The following is a 12693-nucleotide window of genomic DNA, read 5'->3' as shown; positions in this document are numbered from 1 at the left end:
AAGAAATTAAAGTGGGTCGACTCGAATAGTCATTGTCCCCTCTTATTTTTTTTGTATTGAAAGAATTTCTCAATAGGTAGTTCGATGGGTTTAAAAAAATTTGGTGAACAATTTATATGGGCATTAACGTCCACTTGATTTTGGGTAGTTGCAATTCGAATTACGTAATACCCTGTGTCATAATAATAAATTAATCAACTCAAAACTAGAAACCCAAAGCAGCCTCCTCTAGTCTCTATTCTATTCCCCTTTCTTCCTTTGATGATTGACCACTTCAAGCCCATTCATCAATAATAGTAATAAAATAACATATCTTGCCTCTCTCATTAAAAAACTAGCTATGAAACGTCGAATATTTTGGACATATCTAAAGACTTGGATCAAAGTTGAGATCAGAGTTGGACCAAAGCCATGTAATAAGAAATTTTGATTCGATCGTTATTTTAGGCAGTTACCAACCAGGGTCATCATGTGCTTTGCTGACGTGGATTTCAAGACTGCATTTTTAATGAAAATTTTCATTCAAGAGTTTAACATTTGACTTCTTACTTACTACTTTTTCACAATTGTTTTGTACGAGTTCTTCTGTAGAATGAAAGTAAAATAAATTAAAAGAAAAAAAACTAAGGTTGGCTTAAACTGTACCCCTATCTATCTTGTACTGAAAGTTGGGGCTGACAAGAGTGCCTGGGTTTGTAAGCAGAATTAACTGTTAAGAGCTTCGAGCTGCTTTCGAAGATCTTCTAAGTCATCAATAGTAGAAGCTGGGGCATCATTAGGCTGTGTTTTATACTCATCTGCACTTGGAAGCTCCCTAGTAAGACCATCCGGAAGAGCATCTGACATTAAACAAGAGCACATAAGAAACCTGAGTTTAATGCAAAACTCGTTTATATCCATTTTAAAAATCCATGATCCTAATCTTGTTTTAAACTTGAAACGACAGGAGAAATCCAAGGAGTTAGCACAAGTTGAAAATTAAGGTATCTTCAAAATAATAATATTATACATAAGCTGCTTTAACTCTTTGAAGGATGGTTTTTAATCCATACTGTTGGTGGCAAGAAATTTGGGTTTCAGCAAGGAAAAATAGAATCTGCCAGTTAAGCAATTTCTTTCGATTTTAACACCATTGGGGAGAATTCAATTAGCTTAAATTTAGAACCTGTAAGGTAATTTCAAATTCAGCCAAGTAGTTCAGCCTTGGCATGTATCATTAATCAGCTAGTGCAAATCAACTACACTACTTGTCACTATATATAACAAGAGGTCTTATGTAATGCCGTTCACGAGTTATGTCATTTACCAATCGTGTTGTTGATGAATGACCAGAATACAATACGCAAGCAACTGTGCAAACATGGACCAGATAATAATGTACATTTGCTTGAAGTTTCTAGACAGAAAGATAAATTACCTGAAGTTTTGATGTCCACCTTATCCACCTTACTTTCATCGACAACGCTGAAAATTCAAATGAAAATTTAATAATCCCAAAAATGCTTAGTTCAAGGAAAAGAAATCCCCATGAATAATACAATGTGAGTCAGTACCACTGTCAAAAGAACCCCATGCAATTCTAAAAAATTCATGTATATAATTTTAAAAAACCAGGCTTTAACTAAACATGTTCAAAACCAATCAATCATCAGGGGAAGCACCTTATACTCCATTCATTATCAAGATGAAGTGGAGCTTCAACAACCAATGATGCTTCAGCTTCCATTTTTGCTTTAGCTGCAGCATCCCTAGCTGGCTTTAGAATTAAGTACTCTTTCTGCAAGTAAGAAATGTTTGAAGAATCATTACAGAAACTAAAGAACGGCATATGAACATAATGAGAGTGAATTGCTAGACCAACGCATGATCCAGTTAAATTACCTGCCGTTGCATACAAGCTCCATTTGAACATTGAGGATTGGGTTTCATTTCCATGGTTGGGAAGAAGTCTTTAAGAGAATTGTATCCCTGTGTTCATGAAACATCAAATTCAGAGTAAGGAACCTTCAAATTTGCAACAGAAGTAGATACAAAGATCTAAGACTTAAGTTCATTGTAGGTTCTGCCAGATGGGAAAAGCAACAGCGCAAACAACATGATTCATCATGGGATGAACTGAAACATACAGCTGCATCTACAGCAATAAAAACATCCCATTCTATGATATGTCTAGAAAAGAGAATAAAAGAAAAACATACCAAGTACGGGGAGACCTGTCCAAAGTTCAGCAAAAATTTAAGTGTGTTTTGGACTAGAAGCCCAGCAATAACTCCCTACAGAATAGAAGAGAATCAGCAGATATAAAAATGCTAGGCTATAGCCCACTACAATGAGTCATCATACACTTGAGTTTCATTCAACCAATTAAAGTCTATCTATTGCTTGTACACAACAGAGTAACAAGTCACAAAATCAAAACTTCTCTATAGTTACTCTATATTAAAAGCTAATATTATCAAGTGGAATTATATAAAAATTGAAGTATGAAGTGTTGGATTAAAATCATATTATTGGCACATATGTATTAATGTATTATACTATTATAAAGTTTGATACAAAATAAAATGACCAATTATGGCATAATAGGTATTAATATATCATGGAATAAATGTGTAGAAATCATAAGTCATATTTATAATTTGATGAGGGGCCAAATTATAAATATCCAAAAATGATATTATTATCAGTTAATATATACGGTTGTGGTCCCCAAAGAACAGAATGACTCGTATTCTCTCTTTCCTCGTCACAGAGAAATACACAGAGAGAAACTGCTTTTTTGGAAGATCACAACTTCTCTGTATCATCTCCAACAATGGCTTCAGGTTAATGCTTCCGCTCGTGTTCATCTTCTTCTTTAATTTAGCAAAGGATCTATAAAATAATGATTTAGGATTTTTCATATATGCATTTATAGTGACGTGATTTTGAATTATGTGGTGGAGAATATTATTTGTTCATGTTATTTGAGTGTTTTAGAAATTCTAACAAGTGGTATCAGAGCTACCTTTGCTAGAATAATTGAAGATTGTATGATTTTGTTCAAAGAAATTTGAGGATTTTCTGAAATTAGGGTTTTGATCATCCATTATCTTTAATTTGGTTTGATGACATAGATTTAAGGTTCAAGATTGATGATATGTTATCTATTTATTTATTTTCATTAATCGATTTAATCTCTGACTTCGTTTCCTTACTGTTTTTGTTTGTTATCGGCGATTTTGGTTATTCTCTATATGATGTATATTAGTATAATTGCCCATACATATAAAAATACTAATTGATTACGTATGAAATCAAGCCGATACATTCATATATATGCACCCTTTTGTCTTTATTTGATACATTACAGATTATTGTATATGAGTTAGCTTCAGATTATTATTGTAAATGACAAAATTAGTCAGTTTTGGTTTAATCTTATGGCTTCATTGCATATATGTATATGATTTAATTATTCAACTAAAACTATTATACATTCAATAAAAAATAATAATAATTGATATAACAAAAAAAAATTTTTTTTTTTTTTTTATTGAATGTATAATAGTTTTAGTTAAAATAATAATAATAATAATAATACAATAATAATAAAATTCAAATTTAGTTTTGGTATTGGATTTTATCAAGAATATCTAATATTTTAAATTAATTAATTGAAACAAAATATCACCAAAGTGATCTCTTTTGTGTAGATTAATTTAATTAAAATATAAAGACAACTGTGTATGTAATTCACTCAAAGGGAAGTTAATATTTGGCCAAGTTTCATGCATACCTGTAGTGATAAATGTGTGACAATTGTAATGTATTCCGTGTGAGTAATATGTTTATCCAAATATTGATATATTGTTTGACATGATTTATTGTCAATGTTTGATTGCTACAACAAGAGTACCGCTTACAATTAATATTATTGTCCAAAAAATTTGATATTGATGTTGTGCTTGGTATCTTGAGATGGGATTAACCATTATTTGAATTTATTGTTCTATATGGATTCTTATGTGACCTTGTTTTGTTATTTTGTTCTATATTTAGTTAATTCATCTACTCCTGCCACAATAACTGCCAACATTAACTCTATTCTTATGCTTAATGGGACAAATTTCAAGGATTGGAAAGGGAAATTACTTGCAAACCTTGGTTGCATGGAATTAGACTATGCATTAAGGTGAGAACATCCTTCACTTTTTACTGCAGAAAGCACTCCTAATGAAAAGATGGAGTTTGAGAGATGGGATCGTTCTAATCGCATAAGTCTAATGATCATGCAACAATGCATTCCAGAAGCCTTCAAATGCATAGAATCTGAAGAGATCACTAAGGCAAAGGATTTCCTCGATGAGATTGAGAAACATTTCGCTAGAAACGATAAGGTTGAAATGACTTCACTTCTGGCTTCCTTGATGTCCATGAAGTATAAGGGTCGAGGAAATGTTAAGAAGTACATTATGGAAATGTACCAAATTGCTTCAAAACTTAAGGCACTTAAGATCGAGCTTGCTTTGGATTTGCTTGTTCTTATGGTTTTGGTATCGCTTCCTGCACAGTTTACCCAATTTAAAATCATTTATAACTGTCAAAGGGAGAAATTGACTCTAAATGAGCTTATTTCTCACTGTGTGCCAAAAGAAGAAAGGTTGAAGCAAGATAAGACTGAAAGTGCTCACTTGCCAATGCCTCTGAGGATAAGGGCAAGAAAAGAAAATATGAGAATGAAGATGCTAAGGGTCCAGCGTAAAAGAAACAACCAAAGGAATCAGTAGGTTGTTTCTTTTGTGGCAAGCCTGGACATGTGAAGAAAGAATGTACCAAATATCACGCATGGCGTACAAAGAAATGTATGTTTCTTACTTTAGTCTGTTTTGAGGTTAATTTATCTTCAGTACCTAGAAACACTAGGTGGATAGATTTTGGTGCTACTACTCACATAAGTGATGATGAAAGACACATTTTTGTGGGCAATGAACAATCGGTACAAGTGAAAGCAATTGGGCATTTTAGGTTAATATTAGGAAATAGTTTTTATTTGGATTTGAAAGACACTTTTGTTGTACCGTCTTTTAGACAGAATTTAGTTTGTGTTTCTTTGTTAGACAAATGTGGATATTGTTGTTCATTTAGAAACAATCAGTTTAGTTTGTCTTTAAATTCAAATGTTGTTCGAACTGGTTATTTACATGCTTATGACAACCTTTATTTGCTGGAAACAGTTGCATCCTATAATGAAAACTTGCATGTGGAATCATGTGGTATTAAACGTAAATTAAATAAGGAAAATTCAGCATCATTATGGCATAAGTGCTTGGGTCATATAAAGTTGAGCACCTAGTGTCTGGTGGCATTTTAGAGTCCCTTAGACTTCACAAACCTTGATGTCTGTGTAGATTGCATAAGGGAAAACAGACCAAAACTAAAAGATTAGGTGCCAATAGATCTACAGACGTTTTAGAATTGATCCATACAGATATTTGTGGGTCATTCCCTATGACATCTTGGAACAATCAACAATATTTCATAATATTCATAGACGATTACTCACGTTATGGGTACCTATATCTCATTCATGAAAAATCACTCACTGAATGTATTCAAAGCTTATAAAGCTGAAGTTGAGAATCAACTCAACAAAAGGATTAAAACGTCAGATCTGATCGTGGTGGTGAATACTACCTTAGATATGGTGGCTCAGGTGAAAAACATCCAGGACCATTTGCTAAATTCCTAGAGGAATGCAGTATTGTCCCACAGTACACCATGCCAAGATCACCTAGCATGAATAGTGTTGCTAAACGACGACATAGGACTCTTAAGGATATGGTAAGGAGTATGATTGCTCATTCCACCTTTCCTAAGTCCGTCTAGGGAGAGGCTTTAAAAACAGCAGCTTACATTCTCAATAAAGTACCAACTAAAGCAGCTGCAAAAACACCTTACGAGATTTGGACAGGTCAAAAGCCTAGTCTAACGCACTTTCACATACGGGGATGTCCAGCTGAGGCAAAGCCTTATAGGCGACACGAAAAGAAATTGGACTCCAAAACAGCGAGCAGCTACTTTATTGGTTATTCTGAGCGATCTAGGGGGTATAAGTGTTATGATCCCACACTTAGGAATATTTTTGAGACGGGAACTGCAACATTTTTTGAGGATGTTGAGTTTGGAGGAATTGCTTTTGAGGAGGAATTGAATTCAAACCCTATTTCTACTATCACTTTTGACAATATTTAGGTTCCTACACCTATCATTCATCAAGCAGTGAATCTAGAACCTCAACAAGACAATGTTGAACAACCCCTATTCAAAATGAGGAAATTGTTCCAGAAGAACAAACTCAACATCCTCAAGAACCAGTGCCATTAAGAAGGTCCACGAGAGAAAAGAGAAGTGTTATTTCGGATGACTATATTGTATTTCTCCAAGAACATGAGGATGACAATGGAATGATGGAAGATGACCCAATCAACTTTCATCAGGCCATGAAAAGTTCTAACTCTCAAAAGTGGATGGATGCCATGAATGAGGAGTACAAGTCCATGCAAGACAATAAAGTTTGGGAACTTGTCCCATTACCAGAAGGTGCAAAACAGTTTGGGAACTTGTCCTATTGCCAGAAGGTGCAAAACCAATTGGTTGTAAATGAATATTTAAAACCAAGAGGGATGCAAAGGGTAATGTGGAGAGGTATAAGGCACGTCTTTCGTGTCTTGTAGCGAAAGACTATACTAAAAAAGAAGGCATCTATTTTACAGACTCTCTCTCCAATTTCATCGAAAGACTCTTTTAGGACAATTATGGCACTTGTTGTTCATCTTGATCTTGAGTTACATCAGATGGATGTTAAGACAACGTTTCTTAATGGCGGCATTGATGAGACAATTTATATGGTGCAACCAGAAAACTTGTGTTGGGAGACCCAAAGAATATGATTTGCAAACTCACTAAATCCATCTATGGACTCAAGCAAGCTTCTCGTCAATGGTACCACAAGTTTCATCAAGTAATTATCTCATTCGGTTTTGAGATGAATGTTATTGATGATTGTGTGTATCACAAGTTTAGTGGGAGTAAGCATATATTCTTGGTTCTATATGTCGATGACATATTGCTTGCCACTAACGATACAGGCTTATTGTACGAAACCAAGAGATTTTTGTTTAAACATTTTGAGATGAAAGATCTTGGTGACGCTTCTTTTGTATTAGGAATTCAGATACATCGAGATCATTCTCGAGGTATTCTTGGATTATCACAAAAGAGCTGTATCGATAAGGTACTCAAAAGGTTCGACATGCAAGATTGTAGACCAGGAGATACCCCTGTTGCTAAAAGAGATTAATTCAGTCTTAGTCAATGTCCTAAAAGTAACCTTGAAATTCAGGAAATGCAAAAGATTCCCTATCCATCAGGAGTCTAATGTATGCTCAAGTATGTACGCGTCCGGATATTGTGTATATTGTTAGCATGTTAGGCACAACCCTAGTATGGACCATTGGATAGTAGCCAAGAGGATTATGAGATATCTCCAGAGAACAAAAAATTATATGCTCACATATAGGAAATCAGATCATTTGGAGGTCGTAGGGTATTTTGATTCCGATTTCGCTGGGTGCCAAGATTGCGGAAAATTTACATAAGGCTATATTTATCTGTTAGCTGGAGGAGTTATATCCTGGAAAAGTGTCAAACAAACACTCGTAGCTTCTTCCACTATAGTGGCAGAATTTGTAGCATGCTATGAGGCATCAAATCATGGAATATGGCTGCGTAGCTTTGTCACCGAGCTGCGCATTCTGGAGAATGTAGAAAGATCACTCGAGTTATTTTGTGACAATAAGTCAGGAGTGATGTATTCCAACAACAACAGAAGCTCGTGCAAGTAAAAGCATATCAACATAAAGTTCCTAGTTGTGAAAGAAAGAGTGCAGAGTGGAAAGATATCCATAGAGCACATTGAGACAAACTCCATAATAGCGGATCCGCTCACAAAGGGATTACCACCCAAGGTCTTTCGTGAGCACATTGCTCATATGGGTGTTGTACTGTTTGAGGATATCATGATTTAGTGGGAGTTTGTATTTTGTATTTGTTATATGTTATATGTTTGTTTGAGACATTTGTATATTTGGTTATTTTCTGATCAGAATGAAGTATTCAGTTTATTCACTCTGTTTTGTCATGTTTGATTCCGATCTCATTTAAGTTTAAGGACCAATTGGAAATAGGCATGTCTGGTTCTCATTGCATGTAATTTCGATGCTACGCATCCATGATATATAAATATATATATATATATGTGACCATTGATGGGTTTAGTCAGGACTAATACGACAGACTACTTTGAACCTATATAGATATGGTTGATGGACGAGATAGATAAAGAATATTTTTTTTTTGTACAAGCAAATTTTGAGCTCATAAAGTTGTACATTTATAAGGAAACATATGTTGCCCAAGTGGGAGATTGTTGGATTAAAATCATATTATGGGCACATATGTATTAATGTATTATGCTATTATAAAGTTTTATACAAAATAAAGTGACTAATTATAGTATAAGTATTATGGGGTATTAATATGTCATGGAATAAATATGTAGAAACCATAAGTCATATTTATAATTTGACGAGGGACCAAATTATAAATATCCAAAACTGATATTATTATCAGTTAATATATGCGGTTGTGGTCTCTAAAAAAACATAACTCGTATTTTCTCTTCTCCATCATAGAGAAATACACAAAGAAACTGCTTTCTTGGAATATTACAACCCTCTCTGTATCATCTCCAACAAAGACTTCAGATTAGTGCTTCCGCTCTTGTGTTCATTTTCTTATTTAATTTAGCAAAATATCTATAAAATTACGATTTATGATTTTTCATATATGCATTTATAGTGACATGATTTTGGATTATGTGTTGGAGACTATTGTTTGTTCATGTTATTTGGAGATTATTGTTTGTTCATGTTATTTAAGTGCATTAGAAACTCTAACAGGAAGAGTCATTAAAATATGATTGAAAAGAACAACTTACCATTGTGGTAGGTAAAGATGCAGCACAAACCCCTTCACGCTTAAGTGTACGCTCATCTACTCCAGATGCCACAACCTACGAAAAATATTATAAAAGCAAAAATAAAAACTCTACAGTTAACAATCCAATATAAACTACATAAACCATTCAAGATATTCATGCCGGTTTTGTCTACATCAGAACAAATAACAATCTCCACAAAAAAGTTAAGAACATTCATCAACTTAATCCAAAATCGCATAAATAAGGAAAGCATACCAAAGGAGGTGCACATGCAAAACAGGCTGTTTCGCCTGGAATCAACAACTGAATATGACCCGACACAGCATCTTCAGATACACCTGAAACAAATTTTACGGTTTTGCAACTGAATTCAATTCTAAGGTACATAAAAAAAAGCCAAACATGTTTATACATTCATAAGCTACCAAAAACATGGGCTCAAACATCTAACAAGAATATGTTAAAAAACTATGAAATAACGTCTAGTACAAGCAGCTCCAACATAAAGTTGCAAAAGCAACATTAGAATCATAAATCACAAATATACAAAAATATAGGATTATGTTGCTTACCAGACTCCATCCATGTCTGGTTCAGTTCGTTGCAAGCCTGTATCAAAAAAAAAAATAATCATGTTTGAAATTTTATTTAATGTAAAAAAATAAATAAAGGAAAAGGTTAGACATAAGCTTTTCACACAATTATCAGATACTTGTGTAACCATTACCTGGTTAACAGCCATCCTCGCTTCATAGTTATCCACACAGCTAAGTACAAGATCCACTCCGTTACCTTCTTTATTAGGGCGAAATGATTTATCTTTCAAACTTGACATAAATGTATCAAAACCTTGCACTGTCGTGATGTTCAGCGTATAGCTCTAGATACCAAGTAAATTGAACAGTTAGCAAAACTGACTGCATAATAAGTAAACTTTCTTTCTCAGAAAAGCTTGACAATTGTTAAATATATTGAATTTTAATTCTCCAAAATAACAAATTACAAATGTCAAAATTCAAGACTGTGTTGTCACAAAAATCCACAACCTTACAAATTCAACTAATACAAAGACATTAACATATAAATATCACATCCTATAGTTTCTATTTCTTATGCCTGTAGGAGCCAATTTGCTAATTAGACATCACTCAAATTCTGATACATAGCAAATCAGCGAAATGATCAAGGAGAAATGCTAGCATTCAGGCATTCTCGTTTCGTGCATCACATCATAAAAATGTTTGTGGAACATGAGAACATGAAAAAAAAAAAAAGAGAAAATCTTACCTCGAGCACAACATCAGGATTTATGTCAGAAAGAGTCTGTACAGCAGCATCTGTCTTTGTCATATTAACCTGACAAGGCATAACACAACATGCATGTTACAGCATAAAGATAAACAAAAATAAGAATAACTAGAAAGAAATGTTAAGAATTCTGGTGGTTAAGTGCCGCTCATCCAAAAGAATATTCATACATTGTATGATGTGAAAGAAAAGATGTTACAGAATAAAGTCATAAACCATAACTAGTGGCTAGTGCGCACAGTGTTTGGACGATTGGGTGATAAGTGTGACACTGACAGTCAAAAGGAAAGAAGGCTTTTAGTATGAATCTTTAAACAACCCCCCATAACTTTGTAGCATATAAATTCAATATTGTTTTAATAAGGAAAAATCTGTTCGAGGACTTCGATGCCATAAGAATAAATAATTAGAAATAACATTAATGACAACCTGCTCTGGACGAAAAAATAGCCTGTTCATGTTAGCCAGCTCCACTTTGTCATAATCATACAGCAAAAGTCGACCTATACCACATCTTGTTAGCATTTCAGCTGCCACACTTCCCACACCACCTACTCCCTGCAATCCCATGGGAATGACCAAACAATGAACTAACAAGAAGAAAAAAACCATTAATACAAGAATGCTTATGCAGAATACACATAACATATTTCATAAAGCCATAAACTGACTAGATTAACATTTGATGCTTTCTCCTACGTGCATACATTAGTACAAAATTCAGTTTCAAAATTTTCACCTCAAATACCAAAGATAGCCTTGGATTTTACCAATGCAAAATACAAAATTATCTACGTAAATGCATCACACATTACTAATGTGACATTAGGATCAACATTTAAGCTAAAAACAATTCCCCCGAATACGAAAAAGACCCTTGCATTCTACCAATAGGAATTGCAAAAACATTCACGTATAGGAAATTTCAATCTTATATTCCAACAAAAGTAAGGAACTTTGAAAGAGGAGATAAATACAGACAACAATGGCAACCGAGAACTCCCGTATTCTTTCATAGTTCTCCACAATGCCCATCCTCTGAAGAGCCATAAGCCTACTGTAAGGATTGCTATCTACAACCTCAGCGCTCATATCCTGCCACCAGAATTCAATGCAAAAGTCACCACAACAGGTATCATTGCCTCAAAACAAGCCCAGATTCAAAATTACAATAGCCAAATACCTTCACTTTAGAACGCCGAACAAGTCCAGAGTTTCCAAGATTTGCTAGACGTTCTACATGCAATTGTATCTACAAACAAAGCAATTGTAAATTCAATGAAGTAGAACTAAAATCTTCAAAACCTCAAAACTTAATATTCTTTGAGTATATATAAAATACTAGACTATAAAGAAAACTGAATTATCTGCCATTATCACTTGAAATAAGATTAGCAATCAATAATTTATATGTATGGATTCAATAATTTAACATCCAAAGATTCCGAATTGCCACCATTTCATACTAATTCAAGTACTCATGCAAGAAAGCAAAAGATCCAAATTCAATCACAATTGAAAGTGATTATCAGTTGTCGCAATTAGATCCCGAAGTGTACCTATTTTGAATTGAGAACCATTACCTTGTCAATTGGAGCTCGATAAGAAGGATCAGTGAGCGATTGCTTCAGAGAATTGAGCTCGTTCAAGACCTCTTTCAGCTCTTCCTCCATTGCTCTCTCTCTCTCTCTCTGTGTTAGAATTTCACGACTTCAGCACTCTCTCCGAATCGGAGACTCCGATCTCACTTCGTCGATTCCTTCCTTGCACGAGTTTGTACTTCTCTGGTGCAGCTCACGCGCCTTTCCCAACTTGGCAGGAGCAACCTTTTAGGCTCCATTTAGGCCCAATAAGAACCAAAACATGGACTCCACTTAGGCCCAATAAATACCACGACTTGGGCTTCATGAATACACATTACCATGTGGAAGGTATAACTTCTTTTCAAAAAAAATTTTATAAAAGTAGGGAATTTTTAAAGTGGAAATTACATTTTATATGGACTTTTTATTGAAGTTTTCAAAAATATGGCTTTTTTTTCAGCATAATTTTTTTATGGCTTTTTATACTTTTTTATCATTTTTATGGCTTTTTTTTTTCCACATTTTTGTCAAAATTTCTGATTATGCCATATCTTTATTACTATTGAACTTTTTTTTTTTCAAGTAGAATGATAGTTTTGTAATGTCATTTTATTTAATTTTTTTTAACTTTTCTATACTACATTTTTTATGGAAAAAAACTTACATTTTCAGTTATTATAAAGGGTAGTTTTCATATTTTTATATTATTTTATTTTAACTTTTTTATATTACTTTTTATATTATTTTAGGTGACATCAA

General features: G+C 33.8%; 1 protein-coding gene across 1 annotated transcript; it reads right to left on the bottom strand.

Annotated features, from left to right (window-relative positions):
* Positions 1-472: 472 nt before the first annotated feature.
* Positions 473-12153, bottom strand: LOC133830069 (ubiquitin-like modifier-activating enzyme 5). The gene is made up of 14 exons (XM_062259974.1): positions 11935-12153; positions 11535-11603; positions 11333-11446; positions 10781-10909; positions 10331-10399; positions 9771-9923; positions 9616-9652; positions 9299-9381; positions 9041-9115; positions 2199-2273; positions 1882-1968; positions 1662-1777; positions 1418-1464; positions 473-839 (listed from the first exon to the last, which is right to left on the bottom strand). Exons 1-14 carry the CDS (start codon positions 12022-12024, stop codon positions 706-708), a joined length of 1278 nt encoding a protein of 425 aa, XP_062115958.1. The 5' UTR covers positions 12025-12153; the 3' UTR covers positions 473-705.
* Positions 12154-12693: the final 540 nt, after the last annotated feature.

The sequence above is a fragment of the Humulus lupulus genome, chromosome 4, assembly GCF_963169125.1.
Source record: "Humulus lupulus chromosome 4, drHumLupu1.1, whole genome shotgun sequence".
Classification (NCBI taxonomy): Eukaryota; Viridiplantae; Streptophyta; class Magnoliopsida; order Rosales; family Cannabaceae; genus Humulus; species Humulus lupulus.
The sequence above is the reverse complement of the archived record's forward strand: the minus strand, read 5'-3'. Positions and strand labels throughout refer to the sequence as shown.